We start from the raw sequence: 26,405 nt of genomic DNA on the forward strand, positions 1-26,405 counted from the left end.
ATAAAGCTTTATTGGAACATTAAAGGCGCTTTCACCAGAGTTCAGTAGAGACCGTAAGGCCTGCAAAACCTAAAATATTTATTATTTGGCCTTTTATAGAATAGAAGGGGCCAACCCCTAGCCTAGAGAATAAGAGGGAATGCAGGCTGCCTCTTACCCTCCTTTAGATCTGCTACAGAGCAAGTATTGAAAACTTAATAAATACATTTCAAATGAATGAACAAGATGTCCACACCATCATCTTGGGGCCACAGCCCTACACGCAAAGAGATCTCTAAATACAGTCAGATACCCCAGCTTACCTGGTCCCAAAACCATGCCACCCCATCCCTGTAGGTCACAGGCAGCCCTTCCAGAACTGCCACAGATGTCCCAGACTCCTCGACCCTCTGGAGCTATCAGGGAAGTTGAAATGATTAAGTCCACTGCTTCTCTCCTCTCTCACATCCACACCTTCTGATAGACAAATCCCCTACTCCTCCGCCTTTGCTGTGTAACATGAAAACAATTTTCTTTTAAATTCAACAAACAAAAGTATAACGTTGAATATGCTTTTCAAACTATACTCAGCTCTCACCTGTGAAAACCGCTGATCTCATCCAACATGCTCGTTTTGCCACTGGGGAAACCGGGGTGCAGGTGAAGGACTCGAGGTGCTCAAGGGGGTGCCGTGAGACAGGAGCAGAGCCAGGCTCTCCAGAACTCCCGACGCCGGCTCAGCGCCCGGTGTTTCTCTGAGTCCACTCCTTGCGGCGGTGGCGTAGGTGGGTGGCTGGGTACTGGGTAGGGGAGGGCTCCTGTCTCTCCTGGCAGCACCAGGCTGGGCTCTTGTGCTGCCATGGCCTCTACCAGGCCCCTCAGGGCTCTCAAAGCTAAACCATGGGGTTTCCCAAGGAAGAGAGGTGACTTGGTCTTGGGTCTGTGGTGCTGGGGCTGGAGCGAGACAGGAACCCTGAGTTCTAGGCCCAGCACTACCAACAAGGAGAGCCAGCCAGGCCAGTGGCTGACGGCTTTCAGGACCAACCAGAGGGACCAAGGAGCGCTCGTTAAGTCCCACTGACTACCTCCTTGTCTCTGGTCTGCATCCTCTCTCTCAGGCTGCCTGCTCCTCGTCCTTGACCCAGGACGCTGGCTCCCGTCATGCTGCCCATCTGTCCCGGGCTCCTTGTACCTCCCCCGACGGTCATGCCTCACTCCAGTCTCTGGCAACACCCTGTCATTCTGACAGAGCTGCTGGACAAGCTATTGGCAAACCAGCAGCCTGTGGGCCCAAACACAGCCTACATGTGTGTTTTGTTTGCCTAACACATTATTTCAAAAACAATTTGAATTCGTTGCTCACATTTGAAAACCAGTAGGAATCATCTAAAACATTGCCTTTCTGGGTTCTCCTGAAAAATCTAAAGATGGGCAGTAGCGGGCCTGCATTATTTCCTGGCATGGCGTCAGCTGACTGGGGCTACGGAGCACCTGCTCCACCTGGATGGGAAATGTACACACCAGTCCCCCCCCCCCCCCATTCCCTGCTGCTTCCCTAGTCCTTCTGCTACACTCCGTGAGATGACCTGTCTGGCCTCGAAAGGTATTTGAGTTTGCAACCCCGTCTTGCCTCTGTCTCCCATCTATCTCCTCAGATAAGACCCTCGCACCCTGAGGCCACCCCCAGTGATTAACCCATCCCCACCCAGCCTCCTGACCATCACTAAGCCCCACTCGTGTCAAGGGAGACAGTGCCCCAGTTGCTGCCCCCAAACACCTTTTCGCACCCATAGCTCAGCCCCCAGGATCCCCCACTTAAGCCCCACAGCTCCCATGGTGGTGATTCAGGAAATACGGTGGTCAATCCAGCATCTTTTATTGATTCTGAACAAGGACCCCTGCATTCTTATACTGAGGCAGGAGTTCTCGGATTTTGTAGCGGGGTGCTATAATGGTTTGGACAATCCTCAATGGGGGGAGATATTTCTGGGGCGCCATAAAAATGGGATGACGACGTTTCGTCTTCTTGTCTAAACTACACAAATCCAGCATCATAGCCTTGGGATTGTAGATCCCTTTCTTCTTGGTCTGGACTGGGGTGAATGGTGGACACCGGCGAGGCTCCACCAGCAGCCGTACCAGGTCCTTCCGGAAGATATTCCAGCTGTTCTCCTTGAGGAACTTCTGACACATATCTTCATCACTGAAGGTAAGGCACAGAGGCTGAGGTTCCCACACCAGCTCCTCCCTGTCCCCCTGCCCCTCTAGCCCCACCTGCTGCCACTCCTTCCAACCCCTAAACACTCGGAGCTCCGTCCCACCTCTGCGCCTTTCCCCAGACTCTTCTCTCTGCCCCCTTTACCTTTCCACACCTTCATCCCCTAGCCCTGCACTATTCCATGCGGTGGCTGCGAGCCACGTGTGGCTACTGAGTACCTGAAGTGTGATTAATCTGAATTAGAGATGTGTGTTCTGAGGGTAAAATACACACCAGATTTCAAAGCCTGAGAACAACAACAACAAAAACAACGCAGAATATCTCAGTAAATTTTATGTTGATTACATGCTGATAGTATTTTGATATACTGCATTCAATAAAATATATTATTAAAATTAATTTCACCCATTTCTTTTGATTTCTTATAACGTGGCTACGGAAAACTTTAAATTAGTATGTGATCATTAGCCACCAGGGAAATGTAAGCCAAAGCCACACGAGATACCACGTATGCCCTGGTGGTCTCAGCAGTGCCAGCGTCAGCTCCTACCAGCTCACAAGAGCAACTCTGTGCTCAGTGATAGCAGGTTAGTAGCTCAAAACTGGCCATGGCCGTAGCATGTGCACCACAGAAATCAGCAAACACTTCCAATCAGGTTACCTCCCACCTCCCAGAGAGCTGCTTGTTGAACATTCCCCAGCACACCACTGGAGAGTCTCCACCTAAAAAGTCCCATTAACTCCCAATTTCTTACATAATAAATAACAATATCTAACTCTGACTTTGCACTTACCATGCACCAGGCACTCTACACTTGTTCACTCTTTTGGGGTTCATGACCACCCCATTTCACAAACACGGAAACTAAGGCTCAGTGCGGCTACGGAACTCACCAAAACCTATGAGGGGGCAGGCATGTGCTTACAAATTCTTAAGAGATCTTTTTTTGTTTGTTTGTTCATTCAGAGTCCAAGTTAAGACAGACAAGATTCCACGTCACCTAGTGATACTGATGGATACATTGGTTTCTAGCCTAGTGTTTCACTAAATGGGGCAGCTCTTCTCAAGGCCTCAGCTTCACGCAGGGGTTCCAGTTCCACTCTCTGCCTCGCTGGAACTGAAACTGTCATCTGTCCTTGTAGGATGCAACACTTCAGCCCATGGTGCCCTCAGCCACCACCCCCACCCCAAGCCTGCCCAGCAGTCCAGCACTAGATCACACTCTGTGCTTTGGTTTTAGGCTGCTCTGCATTTGGGCCCTTGGAGATTTCCCTTCTTTCCTGTGAACTCAGCTGTTCGTATTCTGCGTGGCGCTCCCTGAGTTTGCAGGGAGAGAGGCTTCAGAGAATCTAGCGTCCACGGGACAGGTGTCTCACCCACTGACTGTGTGATCTTCAGAATGTCACGTCCCCTTTCCGGGGCCTCACACTCCTCAATTAAAACATGGAGGATTTGAACTAGATAATGGATATATTTTCTGCCTGCTTTAGCAGTCTAGAAAACCGTGAGTTCAACAATTAATGAATAAGGCAGAATTCTATCTGTCAGCATTGCAGATGATTGCAGCAAAGCGCTGACTGGGCAGCACAGATGCTGAAGGCCCAAACATCTGCCACCCTCAAGTCTATGTCAACCTTCTCTAAATTTCAATTCCAACAAGATTAACTGACACCCAATCATGTACCAGGTGTTATGTGAGAAGCTAAGGCTCCTTAAATCCTTTTCGGAGTGGGTGACTCTAAATAGGTATTTTCTATGTTGGTAGTACAGGAGTCAGAGAACTGGGGCATCACTGAGCTACAAGGAACCACCAGTGTTTCCCAACTTTTTTTTTTTTTCTACAAAACTGCCCCAATTTGGACCAGAGCTACATATCATCTGTTCTTTTATTAATGATTTTTCTTAATTCTACTTAGTTTCTTTTACTTAAATATTTACTTTGGCTGTGATCTAAGCAACAAGATTATCAAATCATGGGTTTAGTGAGCTAGTCATGTTTTTCTAATTCACACTAGAAAAAACACATAGCTGTTTAAAATCCGTGTAACACCTAAAGTCATCCTGTAAGCCTTCTGTGAGTGTGTTCCATACTTTGGGAGACACTGTTCTAGTCTAATTTTCTTGTTTTGTTAGATTGGAGTCTGAAGCCTAGAGGAGGGAAAATGACTTATCCAAGGTTATGTAGACGCCATGTCAAATTCTTTCACGTGCTTATGGGACACGGCTGAAGCAATTCTACAGATCTGCTTGCCTTCACACCTCTTTCTCAACCACAGAAATCACTTGCTTCCCACACCTGCCCACAAAACCATGGCGGATCACAGCATCACCACAAAAAAAAAAAAAAACGGGTGAAAATGCAAAATTGTATAATTGGTGTGATCGCCATTATGAGACTTTGTGCACCTGAGTGATAAATGCGTATCTGGCATATAGCCATGCAGAACAAATACTGAAAGGAAATATATAACATGCTAACTGGGATTGCTGGAGAAATGCAAGTGCTTTTGGTCTTCACCTTCTTTAAATGTTCAGCATTTTCCAGTGTTCCCCAATGAGTGTGCCCCATACATTCACTCACTCATCCAACCTTCATCAAGCACCTACTGTGTGCCAGGTACTGTACAGGTGCTAGAGATGAAAGGCTGATAAAGCCCAATCCCTTCCTTCATGAAGCAGTTAATCAAGTGGTGGGGAAAGAACTGTGCGAAAACTACACGGCCCTAAACAGCTGTAAGACAACGTGGTGTGGCCACTGTGAGAGCTGCAGAGGGAGTACTGTGAGTGCACAGAGAGGGGTACTTAGCCCAGCCTGGGGGCAGCCAAGAAAGATTTTCTGAAGGAGGTGAATCTTAAAGAATGAGCAGGAATCAGGAATTCCCTGGCAGTCTAGTGGTTAAGACTCCACGCTTTCACTGTGGAGAGCCTGGGTGCAATCGCTGGTCAGGGAACTAAGATCCCATAAGCTGCGCGCAGCCAAAAAAAAAAGAAGGAATTTATCAGAAAAAAAAAAAAAAAAAAAGCGGGGGCAGGATAGAGGGATGGTGTTGCAGGCAGAAGGGCCCGCTTTGGCAAAAGCATGTATGTGCCCCGCCAGGAGGCAATCTACCTGGGTTGCTGGAGGGGGTCAGAGGTGGCAGGAGGTGCTGCAGCATGTACGTGGCTTTGAATCTGCACTTTCTCTTATAGGCAGTGAGGCACCGCTGAAAGGTTCTGAGCAGGAGTTTCCCATGGCCAGATCTGGGTTTTAGCAAGAGCACAGCATGCAGAAGGGATCTGACAGGGAGAAGACTGAGGCAGGGGACCAGCAGTAAGATGGCTGCAGGAGTCTAGGCTGCGGATCCCAAAGTGGGGGTGGGGAGGTCACTAGGGAGGTGAATGAGACCCACTGGGCTGTGTGAAGAAAACAGTGGGACTTCATTTATATTTATCTTTGTCTTCTTCTTTTTTAAAATATTTGGCCAAGTCACGAGACTTAAGGCATCTTGGCAGTGAAAACGCAGAGTCCTAACCACTAGATCACCAGGGAATTCCCTCTTTCTCATATTCTTCTCTCTGGCCACACCTAGCAGCATGCGGAACTTCCCCAACCAGGGATCAAACCTGCGTCCCCTGCAGTGGAAGCTCAGAGTCTTAACCACTGGACCACCAGGGAAGCCCCATGTCTGATTCTTTTTAAAACCTATTTTTGCATGTTTATAATGTATATGCTATATTAGTATAGCAATATATGGATATAATAAAAATAAATTAACATGTTATTTATATTACATATTTATTCTATGGGGTATACACTCAAACACTCTTTAGTAATAGCAGTGTGAGATCAAAACAGTTGTGACCAGTGGTCAGACAATAAATTACTTCCTATGTAAAAAATAGGTTTTTTCCCCACACTATAAAAGTATTCACTCTGGAAAATTTGGAAACTAGGGAAATATAAATAGAAATCTTTTTATCAAATCTTTCAAGACAATTGGTTTTTAATTATAAAAGTAATATATTATCATTACCAAACATTTGGAGAATAAAGGGAAAAAAATCCACTTGGAATGTCACTACCCTGAAAACAGCTTTAAAAAGTGTATCTTTTTTTCCCCCTTATTATAAAAGAAATGTGTACTCGTTGCAAACAAACATCAGAGGAATATATAACTATAACCAGAAAGTCCCTCTCAGCCCTACCTTCCAGAGAGAATGACTATTACAAATTGGGCAATACTACAGATATCATTTTTGCTCATTTCCTTCTAGATTTTTCTCATGTAAGTGTTCTACAAAGGCATAATCATAGTATATATAAGTTTGTACCCTGTCCTTTTCATGTAGCATTTTATCACTCATTGTATTTATGATTTTTTAATAAAAGCTACTTTCTATCAAGGGAATGTAGCACAGTTTTCTACACTATCCCCTCTGTGGGACATGTGTGGGTGGGGTGGTTGTTCTCCTATTATGAACATGGCAGCTCTAAACATCTTAGTGTATGTAGCTTGCCCTATAATTTAGTTGTATAAAGAGAAATTCGCAGGTAGACCATTGCTTCAAAGGTAAGAACAGTTTTGTGGTCCTTGAGACACTATTATCTAAAATTACTATCAAAAGGATTGAGCCAGTTTTGAGGGTACCAACAATTACCAGTTTCATTCTACCCTTGTCAGCAGTAGGTATTATCACTTTTTTCTTTCTTTTACTAAAATAAGAGGCAAAAAGAATTGTTCATTTGATCTGGTGGGATGTATGCACATTTCCAGCACTGACCTGGGGTACTTGATATTGAACTTCGACAATTTTTCTATTGTCTTACTGTCAATCAGTTCACAAAATTTCTCTTTCCTGATCCGTATCACTTCCGCTCCCAGGCTCACGAGGATCAAGGGCCGCGTGTCATGTTGACTCTCCGGGAGGAGGATCTGGTGAAGGCCCTAGAGAAAAGAAGTCCCAGAAAGTTCGACCTTGAGACCATCCTCTTCTACAAGCAGATTTTCAGGATGGGAAAAACAAGGCCCCAAGCAGGAGATGAATCCATCTGGGGGCATTCAGCAAGGGATAGGGATACGTCCAGGGGCTCTCTTTGCTAATGACATCAAAGTCCTCAGGCTTCTCAAATTAGAAGAGCCCTCAAGGCACTTTGTCTGTTGTCCTACCTCCAGGCAGTGGACTCTGCAAGAATCACACTCACACAGTCACTTGCCAGGTTGACGGCATTTTACAAGCTTTACCCAGTGTCCAATCGCAACTCTTCTTTGTGCCGAGTCAGCCCATTTTCTCTTCCTTGGGACTATGACAAACAGCTCATTTTCCTCTTCTACATCCTCCCTTTTACAGCCACCACACCCTCCCCTGCCCTTTCCTCCAGGGCTTTGTTCGTATGTGCGTGTCCCCCAGAGCCTTAGTTCTTTCTGTCCCTCACAGGCTCTGGGGCCACCGGCGGCCTCTGCGCAGCTCACATTGCTGCTCGGACTCCCTGGCGTGGACTCCTACTCGGTTATATCTGGAAGGGAGATGGAGATCAACAGGCACATCTGCTGGCTTTACAGAGTGTAACCCCCTTTGTAAGGAGACACTCTGAGATGGGGCAAAGCCGGGACCAGGGTCCTTGCTGCTGAATCCCCAATCCAGTGCTCACTCAGCCTCTCGGCTATTAAGACTCAGGCAAGGAGGGGAGAGGAGGTCAACTGCCCAGAGCCTACAATGCCCAGCAGTCCTGGGCTTAAGAAGACACGAGCCATAAACCAAGAGGTCTGCTCCATGGAGGCCGTGTGGGACTGGGAATGATCCTGGCTTCAGAAGGAAGATCCATATGGTTACTTGTCATGTGACTCTGGGCCATTGTTTGCTCACCTGTCAAATGGAGGTGAGAATACCTGCCCTGCATATCTCCTAAGGATTCTCAATTCAAAAGGAGACATGAAGTAGGATTTGGAACAGCTTTCCCTCTCCCGCCCTCACCCATACAACCACCACCATTTGGGTTCTAGACTTTGAAGAATGACCATCTGCTCTGAGCCCTGGCCTTGTCTCTCCTTGGTAAGACTGGAATAGAGACGTGTTATCTTTCTTACGAAGCTGTTGAAAGTCCAAACAAGATGGTGTGTGTGAGGACGCTCTGGGAGATGTGACACTCCTCATACTTCTGTTGTGCTCAGTGCAATGGGCACGAAGGCCCTTCTAACCAGCGCCAGGCCTTGCACAGGAGCTAGATGGCTGCTCTTTAGTCAGCTTCTACTGTGTAGGAGAAACATGTATATAAATGTCGTCCTCACAACCACCCTGGGATGTAGGGATAATCAGTCTCAGGTGTGGAAAATGAGGTTCAGAAAAGGAAATTTACTTTTCAAAGGTCATGTATCTTATAATTATGATAACAGTGATGGTGATGGTGACGGTGATGACAGCACCAGCTAATGTTTAATGAGCCTTTACTAAATCCCAGGCCCTCTTGTAGCTTTGGGGTGTGTTAGCTCATGGAATCTTCACTAGAACCCCATAAGGTGAGTCCTTTTATTATCATCATTTTATAGAGGATGCTGATGAGGTTAAGAAACTTGTCCAACATCACACAGCATGGAAGCAGTTAAGCTAGGATTTGAACTTGGATGCGTCTGTCTTGAGTCCATGTTTTTAACCACTACACTCCAAGGAAACTGAGGCACGAAGAAGTTAACTAACTTGCCCAAGGTGACACGACAGAAAGGGGTGCAGCCGGGATGTGGACCAGCAATCTGTCCAGGGCCTGACAGAGGGCAGCGCCGTCAGCAGCACTGTTACCCACCTCCAACCCACCCGCCACGTTCCAGCCAGGGTCAGGTCTTCAAACAGCTGCCCAGAGCCGCCAGGATAAAATCAAACTCTTCCCTGTGGCCACCAAGGCTTCGGCTATCTCGCCCCTGTGGCTCCTGCCTCGTTTCCTCTGTTCCAGCCACACTGCCCTCCCTTCCAGTGCCCTCAACATGCCAAGCTGCTTCCCGCCTCAGGCACGACCTGCTGTTCCTCTGTCTGGAACACCCTTCCCCCCAGGTTGTCTGTAGTTTATTCTTTTTGTCATGCAGGTCTCAGCTTAAACGTCACTGCCTCAGGGCAGCGTTCCCTGACCGCTCCGTGTCAGAAGACCACCCCCCCAACCCAGATTTCTGTTCCGTTCCCAACAGCATTTCAAAACTTCCTGTGTGTTTGCCACTTTATCTGTTTACTAGACTCCAGACTAGATCATAAGCCCCATAAGGGCAAGGATGATGTCAGTTTTCTCGCCCACACTGGCACCTTGGGCCATGCTTGGAGCATGACAGATGCTCAGGAAATACCTGCTGAGTGAATGCTCACATGGAGTCACAGACCATTAGAGTGGACAGCTCACCCAGGTCAATGTCCTCATTTTCTGCTGAGGGCACAGATTCAGAGAGGTAAAGTGATTTGCCCAAGGCCACACAGCAAACTAATTAGAAGCAAAAATAAAAGACGTGAGGTGGCCCAACTGCCATCTCCCTGCTGCTCTGCCCAGTCTTGACTGTGTCTGAGGCCTCAGCCTGCCTGTTCCCTGGAGAAGCTGTCCCCTACACCTCCTGGCTCAAAACACGGGTCTCTTTACTCCAGGCCCCAAGCACTGCTGTTTCCAGTGCTGACTTAGCTGTACACTCCTGCCTCCCAAGGAAAAATGTGATCTCCCACCTCCAGGTAGGTGAATACAGTCACAGCTGTTACCACTCAGTCTCCTGCAAATGAAGGCAGGCCCTTGAAAGCAGGGAGAACAGAATTTTACCACAGGCACAGCACAGGCGTTTTCTTCCACAGGATCAGGTTAATGAATATTTGGTGGGGGAGTTTCTATGCCCCGGGCCCTGTGTGGTGAATGAGGTGGTCAGGGCCTGGCTTCAAGCCTTCCAGGATTGCCTAGAGATTCAAGTCCAAAGTCCCTCTTGTTCTTGTTCCGTCTTCCACAGCCTCCTGCTCCTGTCACCCTAACCAGAGTGGGCAATGCCTTGCCTGCCTTGTGGTGCCTCCCTCCACCCAGGGTGCCGCGTGGGCCAGCGCCTCCGCCGGGCAGTGCACGGAGCTGCATGCACGGCAGGTCCGCGTCCAGCCCTGAGCACCTCCCTCTGAGACACTGAAACTGCAGGGAAGCGGGAGGGAGAGGGATGCAAACTGCATCACATGAAGACGGAAGGAATGGAGGAATGTTTTCCCTGAATCAGAAAATAATTAACGGGCACTGGCATGGTGCCTGGCTCCACAAATGCTGAATGAAAAACAAAACAGCATTCTTTAAATATCTAAGAGGCTATCATGTGGCAAGGAAGCTGATTTCTGTTTGTTCTTGGCGGGCGGGTAAGGGGGGGCCGCAGAGCTCCTCAAAAGTTGCAGGAGGCAGAGTTTTACTGAGCAAAAGGAAGAGCTTCTGAAAAGCTTGAAAATATTTACTCAGCGTTGAGCGAGGGCTGTGCCAGGGCCTGGAGCTCCAGCAGGGCCGGGCTGACCTCCCTGCCTCCGGAGGCGCCCAGGGCAGGAGCACTAAGGGCCCAGCACACCACGGGGTGAGGACCCTGGGGGGTCATGGCGACAACCAGGACCACACACCAGAAGACAGTCCCCCCCGCCCCCAGGAAGGGCGAGGCGCATCGCTACCCAGCAGGAGGCCTCCTGCCCTCCCCGTGCTGCCCACCCAGCCACCCAGCTCCAGCACCTATCACCCAGCTCCCATGATGGTCAACTCATGGCCAAGCTGGTTTCACCCATACATTTCTCCTCCACGATTGGATAGTTACTTTTTTTTTTAAGATTTTTGTTTTGATGTAGAGCTTTTTTTTTTAAAGAACTTTTATTGAGATACAGTTAACATACAATAAACTGCATATATTTAGAGCGTACAATTTGGTATCCCAATCTCCCAATTCATCCCCCCCAGGCCTCCCCGCTTTCCCCACTTGGTGTTTGATGTGGACCATTTTTAAAGTCTTTATTGCATTTGTTACAATACTGCTTCTGTTAAATGTTTTGGGTTTTTGGTTGTGAGGCATGTGGGATCTTAGTTCCCCCACAAGGGATCATACCTACACCCCCTGCACTGGAAAGCGAAGTTTTAACCACTGGACCGCCAGGGAAGTCCCATGAGGATTCTTTAAAAACATAACCACAATACCATTATCATACCTTAAAAAAAAAACCAACAATATTCCTTAATATCATGGGATTTAGAACAGGATGATTTTAAACCTTTACTCTCATTACTCAGCACCCCCAGCCCCTGGTGTTACACACACTCTCGTGTGAACAAGGCTCTGCACACTTACCAAGACTTCTCCTTGCTCCACGGTGTGGATCTTCATGTAGACCCCCACTGCAGCCTCCTTGGGGAGATCACCATACTTGGTATCCATCATGGGACATTCCACCACATGAGGACACCTGGATCTGAAATTTGACACCTTGTTAAAGAGAACTTGTTTGTAACACAGTTCATGAAGCCCTGGGTAAGCAGCCCGCACGGTACCCCACATTGAGATCGCCCCTCCCTTCTCCCAGGTGGTGAGAAAATGGAAAATCAAGCCCCGGGAGAGACCGACTGTCAGGAGTTGGAGAGGTTTAATATGGAGGAGACTTGGGAGAGGGGGAGATAGGACCCCTTTAAACACCAGAAGCCTGTGATGTAGAAGAAGAGGCTGACGATCTCATGCACCTGAGCCAGGCCTGATGGGTGAGAAGTCCAGGCTGGCCGGCTTAATGCTCAGCACGAGGAAGGGATATCTCATCAGCGCTGTCTGAAAACGGAACAGACTGCTTTGAGAAAGAGTAAGCTCTGTGCCCCTGGGGACACAGCAGAGGTTGGGGCTCTTTTTGACAGGACAGCAGAGAAGGGGTGGTTCCCTTAGTTTGTTTACAAAAATGGGTTTCCGTGGGTGGTCTGCAGACTGAGTACTTTGTTCATGTTGGAGTGAATTTTACACAGGCAATCCTGTTGTGGTTTCTTTGGTCTCAGGCTAGGTAGAAGGAAGAGACAGAGTACGCTATTTGGATTAGAGGCAGGGGAAAGATTGTTCATCAGCTGAGAATATAGCTGAACTCACCCAACACACACACAAGGCAGGCTTCCATTCTAGCCCCGACAACATGCCCCGCACGTGTCTTTTATTTTTTACTGTGGGGCCAGCCTGTCCCCCTTCTCCTCACTGTTTACAGCAGAGAAACTAAGTCTGTTCCATCTCTACCTTCAGAAGAACTAGGAGTGGGGTTTCAAGCACTTTGGAAAGAGTATCCATCAGAGATAAAAACAACAAAGCAATCACGGAGTGCTCATTACGGAGGCAAGCAGGCTGGAAATGTCAATAGGCAAAGGATGCCAGTGAAGTGGTACCTGGGGCCCTGGGGAGATTGTGACACTGATGCCATTATGAGTATGATATTTTTATTTCATACTTAATGGGGGCAGTATGCTGCTCTGGGCCAAGCACTGAGCTGCCTCTAGGACAGTGGCCACTGAGTGCCCCTTCCTCTCCAGGAAAGGCAAAAAGTGTGGCTTTCATTGTGCATCCACCGTGTCCCTGTCACGACAGTTGTACCAGAGAACAAGACTGAGCACTAACAAGCTCCTCAGGTTTGAATCCTGGCTCTGCCAATTCCTATCTTTGTGACCTTGAACAAGTAACTTAATCTCTCCCAGTACCTTGGTTTTCTCACCTGAAAAATGGGAGTGATAATAGCAGTACTTACCTTGTAGGGTTGTTGTGAGGATTAAATTAGATAATCCAGGCACAGAGTAATTTCCATAAGTGTTAGCTATAATTATCATTATTTCATTTCATTGCTGGTTTACAATAAACCTGAGACTTAGATGTTATTAGCTACAGGCCAGGAAACTAAGTCTTATAGAGGGCAAGTCCCTTGAGCAGGGACACAGAGCTAAAATAAGTGGCCAAACCAAGATTTGAACCCAGGTTGGATTGACTCCAAAGCACTTATCTACTGCCTTCCTTAGATGGGTAGACTTTTCTGAAGAAGCTCAGGGTCAAAAAGACCCAGTGATACACAGACAGAATGTCATCACCAAAGATGTGTCCTGCCCCTTGTTCTTCAGATGGGTTCCCTGAGAAAGGAAGCAGCTGGCCGCCTAACGTGGCCCTGTGAGTTAGAGGCAGAGAAGGCAGCCCCAATATCAAACCCAGGACCTCTCTAGGCTGCCTTCTGCACACTTCCCAACCTTTGGGGTCAAGCTATGATTTCTACTTTTGAGCCCTTCCCAGCATCCCTGACATTCTGCCCTGTCAATTATATCCCCCTTTTCAACCAGATTCTGGACCCTTCTATCAGTCAAGAGCAAAGCTTACCTGATCTTTGAGCCCAAGGTCTTTGGAAGAGTATTTCCTGAAGTTTTAATCTTTCTGCTGAAGCTGGATCCCTGTTGCTCCTGGGCTTTCCGGAGATGCAGAAGTTTCAGAAAACTAAAATCCTGTACAGGATATGACCTGATCTGGAAGTCCTTAAATCTCTCCGCAGGAGACATATCTGTTAGAGAAAGCACAGGAAAACACATTAATGGGTCTTTGCATATATGAGGATTGTGGTGGCAGTGTCTGTAGGTATATCACAATCTCCTGCCTGGCTAGTCTGATGCATGGGGGAATTAAGAAAAACAGAAAAGAAAAACACTGTGGCCTCCATGTATTGTCCCTCTGTGCCAGGCTCTGAGCTAGAGCCTCTACATCCATTACATCCAGACAAATGTCATTAGCCTTATTTAAGAGAGAAAATAAGAAGCAAAGTTTAACATCCAGGAAAGGGCTGAAGCTTGTATTTGAACTCAGGTGTTTCTGATTCAAAGCTAGTGTCTTTCCATTAACGGATCACATTTATCTGGGCTTTCAAACCAGGGTTGGGGACAGGGACAGCAATAAAAGATAAATGGATAACCAGCCATAGAACCCTGGACAAGTCTCAATCTCCTGGAATCCTCCTAGGACTATTGTAAGAATTACAGATAAAGTATGTGCTATGTCTAACGCAGTGCCTGGAACATAATAGGCCCTCTGTGAGAATTTTTTTTTTAATTAATTAATTTTATTGGCTGTGTTGGGTCTTTTTTTTTTTTGCTGTGTGCGGGCTTTCTTTTTAGTTGCGGTGAGTAGGGGCCACTCTTCGCCGTGGTGTGCAGGCTCCTCACTGCCGTGGCTTCTCTCGTTGCGGAGCACGGGCTCTAGGCACCTGGGCTTCAGTAGCTGCAGCACATGGGCTCAATAGCCGTGGCTCACAGGCTCTAAAGTGCAGGCTCAATAGTTGTGGCGCACGGGCCCAGTTACTCCGCGGCATGTGGGATCTTCCTGGAGCAGGGATCGAACCCGCGTCCCCTGCATTGGCAGGCGGACTCTCAACCACTGTGCCACCCAGGAAGCCCTGTGAGAATTATTAAAAAGATCTCCAAGAGAATACCACTCAGAAACACTAGCCTGAGTGAAAGAAGCCAGATACAAAAGAGTACATACTATATGATTCCATTTACATGAAGCCCTAGGGAAGACAAATGTAACCTGTAGTGACAGAAAGCAGATCAGGACTTCCTAGGTGGCGCAGTTGGTAAGAATCCACCTGCCAATGCAGGGGACACGGGTTCAAGTCCTGCCCCAGGAAGATACCACATGCCGCAGAGCAACTAAGCCCGTGTGCCACAACTATTGAGCCTGTGCTCTAGATCCTGGGAGCCACAACTATTGAGCCCATGTGCTGCAACTACTGAAGCCCACGTGCCTAGAGCCCGTGCACTGCAATGAGAAGCCCATGCACCACAACGAAGAGTAGCCCCTGCTCACCACAACTAGAGAAAGCCTATGTGCAGCAATGAAGACCCAACACAGCCAATAAAATAAATAAATAAATAAATTTATATATATAAAAAAAAAAAGAAAGCAGATCAGTGGTTGCCCAGGGCCAGAGGTGAAGGACAGAGATTGACTGGAAGGGGTGCAAGGGAACTTTTGGGGGTGATGGAAATGTTCTATAACTTGATTGTGGTGATTACAACAGAGGTAAATTTGTTAAAGTTCATTCAACCACACACTTTAAATGGGTATCTTTTATTGTATGAAAATTAAACCTTAATGACATTGGTTTAAAAAATAGATCTTCTGGACCTAAATAGGCATTTCTCCAAAGAAGACATACAGATGGCCAAGAGGCACATGAAAAGCTGCTCAACATCACTAATTATCAGAGAAATGCAAGTCAAAACTACAATGAGGTATCTATCACCTCACACCGGTTAGAATGGGCATCATCAGAAAATCTACAGACAGTAAATGCTGGAGAGGGTGTAGAGAAAAGGGAACCCTCTTGCACTGTTGGTAGGAACGTAACTTGATACAGCCACTATGGAGAACAGTATGGAGGTTCCTTGCAAAACTAAAAATAGAGTTACCATATGACCCAGCCATTCCACTGCTGGGCATATACCCAGAGAACATCATAATTCAAAAAGACACATGCACTCCAGTGTTCACTGCAGCACTATATACAATAGCCAGGACATGGAAGCAACCTACATGTCCATCAACAGATGAATGGATAAAGAAGATGTGGTACATATATACAATGGAGTATTACTCAGCTGTAAAAAGGAACAAAATTGGGACTTTTGTAGAGACATGGATGGACCTAGAGGCTGTCATACAGAGTGAAGTAAGTCAGAAAGAGAAAAACAAGTATGGTATAGTAACACATATATGCGGAATCTAGAAAAATGGTACAGATCAACTGGTTTGCAAGGCAGAAATAGAGACACAGATGTAGAGAACAAACATATGGACACCAAGTGGGGAAAGCGGAGGGTGGGGGGGATTGGGGAGATGAATTGGGAGACTGGGATTGCCATATATACATTACTAATAAGAAAAAAATATCAAATTGTACGCTTTAAATGTATGCAGTTTATTGTATGTCAATTATATCTCAATAAACGTTCTTAAAAAAAATCAACAATAACAACAAAATAGATATTCTGGGAGTTCCCTGGTTGCCTAATGGTTAAGATCTGGGGCTTTCACTGCCACGGCCTGGATTCAATCCCTGGTCAGGGAACTGAGATCCCACAAGCCATGCAACATGACCAAAAAAAAAAATCTCCAGTGCTAGAATCAACTATTAAAATTAATGTTAAAAGAAATAAACCCAAACTACATAAGGAGTAGGCCTGGAAAAACAGAACACATATAAAAAAGCCCTAAGTACAACCTATTTAGAAGACATTTTAGCAATACTTATCAACATTTTTAATGTACATAGCCAGTACACACTGAACCAATTACTTGATCCAGTAATTCTAAGAATTTATCCAATATGTTTTTGTGCACAAGTATGCAAAGATAAACACACCAGGAGATGCACTATAGTAGGATAATAGTGAAAAACTGGAAATAACCCAAAATATCTGTAAAAGGTAATTGGTTTAATTGTGGTATATCCGTATAGGAGAATAAAACTCAGCTATTAAGAACCATAGATCTAGACTTCTGCTTCCAGCCAGAGTAACAGGGACTACTCTTCCATCTGAAACTAATAAAATACTGGGTTAAATACATGAAAAAATGGTTTTCAAGGCACTGGGCATCCCTGCGAGATAGAAAACAAATGGGGTGAGCCCTACTATTGCCCCAGCTGACCACCTGGAGACTTTCTGGGCAACGGTACAGGAAAGGGAAACCCAGGAGGAGCCCAGCAATCTCTCTAAGTTAATGACCAGAAGTGAGTCCAGGGAAGACAAGGCAGCTGGAGTTCACAGAGCAGAGTCCCAGAGAGGAGGGAGCTGCACAAAGAGAGAAGTCGGAGGACCTTCTGAGGGTCCCTTTCAGTCTCAGCTGAACACTGAGCGATACAGGTATGACGCTAGGAAACCACCAGTGGTTAGGCAGCCACTAAGATGGCCCTCAGTATTTCCCACTTCCTGGGGGCCACACATTTGTGTGCCATCCTCCCATTACGTGTGGGCTAGACTTGATTCTAACAAATAGAATGTAGCAGAAGGGATGGGATGTCACTTTTGAGATTAGGTTTAAAGGATTGTGGCTTCTGCCTTGGGTATACTATGTGCTGCTCTCTCTCTCTCACACCCGTTGAAGCGAGCTGCCATGTCATAAAACAGCCCTGTAGAGACACCCACAAGGTGAGGGACCAAGATTTGCAAACAGCCATGTAAGTGAGCTTGAAAGTGGGTCCCTCTCAAGTGAGTCTTCAGATGAGATCACAACGCTGGCAGATGGCTATAACCTCACGAGAGAACTTGAGCCAGAGGCAGCTGGCTAAGCCATGCTCAAATTTCTGACCCACAGAAACTCAGAGATAAATACTGTTTTAAGTCATGTTTTGGGATAATTTGATATGCAGTAATAGATACTAAAATACTACCCAAGGCTGAGGAAGGAACCACCCAAAATGTTTAGAAGGATAAATAATCAGAGGACACAGGACCAGAAATAGTTCCTATTCCCAACAGCTAGAATAGAAAGCCTTGCAAGTCATGGGGCACTGTGGAATATTCAAAATGATTTTGTCTCACAAATGGAGCAAAATTAGCTCTAGATTAAACACTGCTCTGGTCTTACCTACCAAAGCCTAAATGCTAGTCTTTAAAAGATCAAAATATTTCCAAGTAACTTACTTGCATCCCAGAACAAATCTCAAAAATATTTACAGAAAGTTTTACGTATGCAGCACCCAAAACTCACAGTTTCTAGCATTCTGTGAAAAATTACCAACCATGCAAAGAAGGAGGAAAATATGAACCATATAAAGAGAAAAAACAATTAACTGAAACTGACCCAGAAATGACACAGATAATAGAATTAGTATGCAAGGACATTAAAATAGTTATTATAATTGTATTCCAAAGAGGAAATTGTGTATATATTAAACAGAGACATGGGAATTATTTTTAAAAAAAGACCCAAGTCAAACTTCTAGATATGAAAAGTACAAGTCTGAAATGAAAAATACATGGATGGGGGACTTCCCTGGTGGCGCAGTGGTTAAGAATCCACCAGCTAATGCAGGGGACACAGGTTTGATCCCTAGTCCGGGAAGATCCCACAAGCAACTAAGCCTGTGTGCCACAACTACTGAGCCCGTGTGCTGGAACTATTGAAGCTTTCGCACCTAGAGCCTGTGCTCCACAACAAGAGAAGCCACTGCAATGAGAAGCCCGAGCACTGAAACGAAGAGTAGCCCCAGCTCTCTGCAACTGGAGAGAGTCTGAGTGCAGCAACAAAGACCAAATGCAGTCAAAATAAATAAACAACATTTTTTAAAAAAGAAAAGAAAAATACGTGGATGGGATTAATAGCAATTAGACAATGCAGAAGAAAGACTACTGAATTTGAAGACAGCAACAAAAATGATCAAAAATGAGAGAAAAATGAAAACAACAAAAATTAATAGAGCATCAGTGAAACAACTTCAAACAGTCCAATATACATGTGACTGGAGTCCCCAAAGTGGAAGAGAAAGAAGGAAACATAATTTTTTTTTTTTTAAATAACAGTCAAAACATTCCAAATCTGGTGAAAAACACAAACCCAAAGATCCAAAAAACTAAATGAACCCCAAACACAAAAACATGACAATTTTGCCAATGTGCAATGTAACCAAATTGCTTAAAACTACCAATAAACAGAAAAAAAATTTTTTTTAATTTTATTTCTTAGATTTATTATTTACTTGTTTATTATTGGCTGCATTGGGTTGGGTCTTCATTGCGGTGCGCAGGCTTCTCATTGTGTGGCTTCTCCTGTTGCGGAGCATGGGCTCCAGGCGCACGGGATTCAGCAGTTGCAGCACTTGGACTCAGTAGTTGTGGCCACAGGCTTAGTTGCTCTGCAGCATGCGGGATCTTCCCAGACCAGGGCTCGAACCCATGTCCCTTGCATTGGCAGGCGGATTCTTAACCAGTGCACCACCAAGGAAGTCCCAACAGAAAAATTTTAAACCAACCAGGTCAGGGCAGTGGTGATCATTTTACCATGTACAGAAACATCAAATCACTATGTTGTGCACCAGGGACCAGCATCGTGTTGTGGGTCAATTATACTTCCAAAATAAACACGCTCACAGAAAAGGAGATCAGATTTGTGGTTACCAGAGGCAGGGGATAGGGTGGGGGGGGGGGAGCTGGATGAATGTGGTCAAAAGGTACAAACACTGAGTTATAAGATAAGTACTAAGTAATAGAGATGTACAACACAATTAATATAATTAACAGTGCTGCATGTTATATACGAAAGCTGTTAGAGTAAATCCTAAGAGTTCTTATCACAACAAAAATAATCTTTTTCTTTTTCTTTTATTTTGCAACTATGTGAAACAATGGATGTTGACTGAACTTGTAGTAATCCTTTCATGATATATTTAAGTCAAATCATTATGCTGTATATCTTAAACTTGCCCAGTGCTGTATGTCAATTATATTTCAATAAAACTGGAAGAAAAGAGAACAGCCACAGCAAAAAAGGCATTATTATGTACAAAGGATACACAAAGTTATGCAAAGAGATTATACAAAGAATGTTGGCAGACTTCTTATTGAAAACAATGCAATCCAGAAGACAGACTTTAATGCAAATCTCTAAAATACTGAGCAAAAACAAAAACAAAAAAAATCTGTTAACCTTGAATTCTATACCCAACAAAAAATTTCTTTTAAAAATTAAGACAAAGTGTTATTAGACATAGAAAAGCTGAAAGAAATGTTAAAGGAAGTACTTTGGGCAGAAGGAAAGGGTACCATGGAAATCTGACCTATACAAAGGCATGACAAGCATCAAAAATGGTGCCACATAGGTAAATATAAAATGTTTTTGTATTATTTAAATATATTTAAAAGATAATTGTTTACAGCAAAAGTGACAACCATGTATTGTAAGGCTATTAACATATGTGGAGGTAGAATATATGACAATAGCCCAAAATCTGAGAGGAGAGAAATGGAAGTATACTATTGCAAGGTTCTGATTCTATATGTGAAGTGGCATAATACCATTTTAAAGGCATATTCAACAAACTATAAAGCAACCACTTAAATAACATGACAAAGAGTTAGGGCTAATAAGCCAGCAGAGAAAATGAAATGGAGTCATACAAAATAGTCCAAAAGAAGGCAGGAAAGAAGAAGAGTATATTTAATACCACTGAACTATGTGCTTTAAAATGGTTAAGACAGTAAATTCATGTTATGTGTATTTTGCCAGAGTAAAAAAAAAGAAATGGGGGGAAAATGTGTGGGATGTAGCTTTTGCTCTAGTAGATTAGCAATGGAAAAGAGAGAGAAAAAGAATTGGCATAAGAGAACTGAAATTTACTGAGCACCTCCCAGGCCCTGTGCACACATGATCTCATTTAGCCCTCCTGGTCCCCCGTGTGGTGACAACAGTGAACAGCTACTATTTACTAACCACCTAGGTGGTGTTCGAAGACCGTTATATATTCATTTGCTTGATTTTGTAACCAGCCTATGAGGTAGGGACCATGAGTCACATTTTACAGACTCTGAGGGCAGCAGTGTGCAAGCACCCAGAGTCACTTGCCCAGTATCCACACAGCCAGTAAAAGAAGGACCCTGAATTCAAACGCAGTTTGGCCCTGGGCCTATGCTCTTAACCACAACACCAGCGACAGACCCCAAGACACCAGGCCCAGAGGCTTGAGAACTCACCAGAATCACCCCACTAATCAGTGGGATTCAAGCCTGGCTCTGTCTAGCTCCAAGCTCTCTTTCTTCCGCCCCTCTCCCTGGGAGAACCTGAAGCAAAGGGGAAAGGCTGAAACTGGCTGCAGAGGTGGGCAGGAGCCTCGCCTGGGAGGGCTGCATGGACCAGGTTTCCACAGCTGGCAGAAGAAGGATGTCTGTCCTGCCAGGTCTTTCCAGCTCTAGATTTCTAAGGTTTTGTGGACCAGGCACTGAGAACCCGCAGATCAGGTGCCCCCTGCCGTGCTGCGGGCTGCCGGCTGTGGGTATGGGCTTACCCTTGAGGTGGGTGTGTGCAGGTCTGTCGTCTATCAGCTCCAGGTGCTGCCAGGTCCATCTGTGGTAGAAGGGCGAGGTCCCAAGGTCTATCAACCGCAGGACGTCACAGCTGCCCTGGACGCGTCAAGGGACACAAGCAGAAGGTTCAGCCCCAGCTCCAGGCAGGCTTGGCTTTGAAGATAAGCTCTCTTTTGTTTTACTTGCTTAATGCAAGTGGTTTCAGGTCCTTTTTAAAAACGAAAATGTTATCTACTCATCATAAAAAATTAAAATAGCTAAAGAGTCAAGAGAACTAAAAAAAAAATCACCATTGAGGATGCTATTGGGACAATTGGTGAAATTGATTACAGACTATAGATTATATATTATATCAATGTTAAATTCCTAGATTTCAATAATTATTCTGTGGTTAATTTCTGATCTTAGAAAATAATCACTTAAGTATATAGGGGTTAATGAATATGATGAATGATACTTAACTCTCAAATGATTCAGGTAGGAAAAAAATATATATATAAAAGCAAATGTGGCAAAGTGTTAACAATTATTGAATCCAGGTTAGGGTTATACAGGAGTTCTTTGTACTGTTCTTGCAAATTTTCTGTAAATTTAAAATCACCCCAAAACTAAAAGTTTAAAAAATATTCAAATCAAACAAAGAAGAACAAAGAGAAAGTTAAAACTATGTTAATCCTAACACTCAGAAATAACAAGTGTAACACTTTGGTGAATGTTATTTCAAACTCTTCTAAGCACATAAGATATACAAATATAATTTTTCATAAATGAGGCCCTTTATGTAAAACAGACTCTTGTAACCTTTTTAAAATCTCAATAATACATCAAGGACATCTTTTCATGCCAAGCAATATGGCTCTATGCTGTTGTTTTTAATGATTGCATATTAGTCTATGTGTGCGATAATTTACATAAAATTAAAAATAAATATTCAGTTGAGAAAAAGAAGTCAGATACAAAGAGTACATACTATATGATTCCATTTACACAAAGTTAAAGAATAGGCCAAAGTAATCTGTGGTGACAGAAGTCAGGAGAGTGGTTACCTGTATGGGGTGATTTTGTCTGGGAAAGGACAAAAGGGAGCCTCTGAGATGCTGAAAATGTTCTCTATCTTGATTTGAGTGATGCTTACACAGGAGTACACATATGTAAAAATTCATCAAGCTGTAAAAGTTTAGATTTGAGGTCCTTATTGCATATACGTTATACCTCAAGAAAATATTTTTCAAAATTAATATTTAGTTGTTTCTAATTTGCCAGTATTATATATAACTCTGATTTCATTCAGGACAGCAAAATCCCCAGTTAAAAAGATTCACCACTTTCCCAAACTCTCCTACAGTGGGGCTAGCAGTGACCCAATTCTGGCTAATGAGATAGAACTGGAAGACTGATGGATAAAGCTCTCAGGAAAGCTATGGTTATCCTTCCCCCTACACTCTGCCTGAAACTCAGATGTGATGGCTGAAGGTCGAACAGCCATATTGTGACCATTAGGATGAAAGCCATAATCTGTGGCTGATGAAGGGAGAAGCTAGAAGGGGCCTGGTTTCTTGATGACTTCCTAGGACAGCTGTTCTAGCCCTGGATTACTTAATTCTAGACTATCATTTAATACTGTGACCTGCAGTGAGCAGCAACTTTAACTGATAACATTGTACTTACATCTTAATGCCCATAGTTGCCATTAAGGCTGTCCACAAGTACTTGAGTTCTCCTCCCAGGCACATGGCAGAATTATACTTTTCTACCCTTTGAATTAGGCATGGTCTTCTTACTGCCTTGGCCAATTTCCTTAGCAAAGTGATTTGTGATATTCTGGATAGAAACTTTAAAAGCCAGGGATTTCCCTGGCAGTCCACTGGTTAGGAATCGGTGCTCTCACTGCTGGGGCCCCAGGTTTGATCCCTGGTTGGGGAACTAAGATCCCACAAGACACTCAGTGTGGCCAAATAAATAAATAAATAGAAGTCAGATGCAGATGGCTAACAAACACATGAAAAGATGCTCAACATCACTAATCATTAGAGAAATGCAAGTCAAAGCCACAATGAGGTATCACCTCACACCAGTCATCAAAAAATCTAGAAACAATAAATGCTGGAGAGGGTGCAGAGAAAAGGGAACCCTCCTGCACTGTTGGTGGGAATGTAAATTGGTACAGCCACTATGGAAAACAGTATGGAGGTTCCTTGAAAAACAAAAAATGGAACTACCATATGACCCAGCAATCCCACTACTGGGCATATACCCTGAGAAAACCATAATCCAAAAAGAAACATGTACCACAGTGTTCACTGCAGCACTATTTACAATAGCCAGGACATGGAAGCAACCTAAATGTCCATCAACAGATGAATGGATAAAGAAGATGTGGCACATATATACAATGGAATATTACTCAGCCATAAAAAGGAATGAAATGGAGTTATTTGTAGTGAGGTGGATGGACCTAGAGTCTATCATACAGAGCAAAGTAAGCCAGAAAGAGAAAAACAAATACTGTATGCTAACTCATATATATGGAATCTAAAAAAATGGTACTGATGAACCCAGTGCCAGGGCAAGAATAAAGAGGCAGATGTAGAGAACGGACTTGAGGACATGCAGTGGGGGGCGAAGGGGAAGCTGGGACGAAGTGACAGACTAGCATTGACATATATACACTACCAACTGTAAAATAGATAGCTAGTGGGAAGCTGCTGCATAACACAGGGAGTTCAACTTGATGATGGGTGATGACTTAGAGGGCTGGGATAGGGAGGGTGGGAAGGAGTCATAGGAGGGAGGGGATATGGAGATATATGTATAAATACAGCTGATTCACTTTGGTATACAGCAAAAACTGGCACAGCAGTGTAAAGCAATTATATTCCAATAAAAAGCTTTAAAAAAATAGAAGTCAGTACTTGACTCTCAATATTACTTTCTCTTGTTCTATTGATCACTGTGTCAAGAGTGGCCCAGGTCTCCATGTGACCTGGGTCCCTGAATGACTAGAAGGAGTAAGGCTTCCTGCTGACCTGCTCTGATCAGGTAGTGGAAGGAAGGAATATATCTTTGTTAATCCACTGAGATTTGAGGATTTTTTAAATAACTGCAGCTTAATCCAGTTTATCCTAATATAATACCTATGCTTGACTATCTCCCTGGGATTCATTCCTAAAGGTATTATGCATGTTTAAAATTTTGATACATATTTCCAAACAGCCCTCCAGAAATGTTAGATAAGTTTAGACTGTCTCCAACAGTGCATAACATGTTGTAATACATCTTTGTAGTACATTGACAACTGGGTTTCCACAACCCTTTTAATCTCTTCTAATCTGAGAGACAAGAAAGATATGTCATTTTTCTTATGTATTTCATACTTTATAAAATCTTACTTTTTTTAGTAGGAACTCTAAAAGACACATCATAAAGGGTTAAGGTTCAAGACAGATTACTGTTGAGGAGGAAGAAGAAGAGCCCTTATTATATTATAGGCATTGTGTTAGGAGTTTTATTCTACACTCATTCAACAAATATTTATCCACCAGGAACTGCAGGTACTAGAGAAACACACATGAGCGGTTCTCTCCGGAAAGACTCTCGTGGGTCTTTAATCACATCTGTATCTGTGGAGAAAACAATTTCACCATGTGTTCCCAAGTGATAAACTGTTCAAAATGAGTTGATTATGGGCATTAATTATGTTTGCAATCCTAGCGGAAATCGCGTTGCCCAGCCCCAAGGACGCCCGGCCACCCGCTGCTGATTTCTCCCTCTAGTGGAAATATCGGTAAACTACAGGAGTTGGGGCAAATATTTTTAGCAGATGAACGTTCAAGCAGCTGGCCAGGTGGGAAATTAAAATGAGAAAAAAAGAGCAGTCCCTGTAGAGGTGGAAGGTGCACTTCAACTCCAGCCAGAGGGGCCACACCAGAATATAGCCTGGTATTGCCTGATCTTCTGAATATTCAAAAGAAGCCAGAAATCAGAATTTTTATATAGAATCTTCACAGTAACAATTATATCAGGTTTTAGCAAAAGACTATAAGGGACAAACCAAATCATCTGCTAGGCAAGAGGCCCTCTACCTGCTGTCACTTTGTGGCATCTATACTATTTTTCTGAGAATGAAGTTCAAGCACTAGAAATCCCTGTGATGCGTATTCAGATGCAGATTTGCAGAGTTAATGAAGCAGAATCTCTAGGGTGAGGCAGGACTCTGCCTGTTTAAGAAGCACTCTAGCAGTTCGTTATGCTTACCAAAATTTGAAAACTCTTCCCTTAGATCAGGGGTCCTCCAGCTTTAGTGCACATCAGAATCACCTGGAAGCAGATGTCAGTGTTGTCAGAACACAGATTACTGAGCCCCCTCCTCCCAGAGTTTTGGGTTTAATAGCTCTTGGGTGGGGCCTGAGAATTTGCATTTTTAATGAGTTCCCAGGTGATGCTGATGCTGCTGGTCCAGCGATAACACTTTGAGAACCACGGGATTAGAGGATGACAGAGGTGAGTGAGTATGTGCTAAACGAATCTCATCCTCACAGGCTTGATGAAATAAGTACACAGTCCCATTTTACAGATGAAGAAATGAAAGCTAAACCAGATTAAGAACTTCCTGCTGGTCAGAATGTAATCATCATGCTGATTAAAGGAAGTCTTGAATTTATATCCCTTATCACTCATCTCCGCCATCTTTCCTGGTGATATGGTATCAAAAGAGCTTAGAGTTAAATTTGGAGACACATGGCATTCTTGGTTTTGGAGGTAATCACCCCAAAATTTTAAGAAAGAGGAAGCAGATAGCGGGAGCAGGAACTGCAAATTATTCAGGTTGGCCTTCGGGGCTCTCCACCACCAGTTCCTCTTCTAGGCTCTCTCCCACCTCTCCTCCCATGATCATCAGGATTCTCCAAACTTATCAAACTATTCCCCCCTCCACTGGCAAGGTCCTCATCCTCATCCTCACCTTCTCTGGGTCAGATCCTGTGCATCCAATCCTCTTTTAGTGTTAGTGTGTAGAGGCTGGAAACCAAACACTACATTTCCCAAGCTCCCTTGAAGCTAAGTCTCTGGATGTGATTTGGGTTCCACCAATCCAATGCACCTGGGCAAGGCTTGGTTTGGGAACTGCAGGACATCCACTCTGTTAGTGGAGACAGTGGCTGTAGAGGTAGCTTCTTGAACTTGGCAGGAACAGCAGCACC

General features: G+C 44.4%; 1 protein-coding gene across 1 annotated transcript in view; it reads right to left on the reverse strand.

Annotated features, from left to right (window-relative positions):
- Positions 1–1,854: 1,854 nt before the first annotated feature.
- The window catches only part of CNBD2 (cyclic nucleotide binding domain containing 2), a 58,652-nt gene continuing 34,101 nt past the window's right edge, over positions 1,855–26,405 (reverse strand). Inside the window, exons 9-13 of the mRNA XM_057704051.1 lie at positions 21,189–21,303; positions 13,517–13,694; positions 11,486–11,606; positions 6,960–7,123; positions 1,855–2,182 (exon numbers count right to left, since the gene is read on the reverse strand). Of these exons, the coding sequence (XP_057560034.1) occupies positions 1,855–2,182; positions 6,960–7,123; positions 11,486–11,606; positions 13,517–13,694; positions 21,189–21,303 (906 nt within the window). The remainder of the gene's footprint in view (positions 2,183–6,959; positions 7,124–11,485; positions 11,607–13,516; positions 13,695–21,188; positions 21,304–26,405) is intronic.

The sequence above is a fragment of the Hippopotamus amphibius genome, chromosome 12, assembly GCF_030028045.1.
Source record: "Hippopotamus amphibius kiboko isolate mHipAmp2 chromosome 12, mHipAmp2.hap2, whole genome shotgun sequence".
NCBI classification, from domain to species: domain Eukaryota; kingdom Metazoa; phylum Chordata; class Mammalia; order Artiodactyla; family Hippopotamidae; genus Hippopotamus; species Hippopotamus amphibius.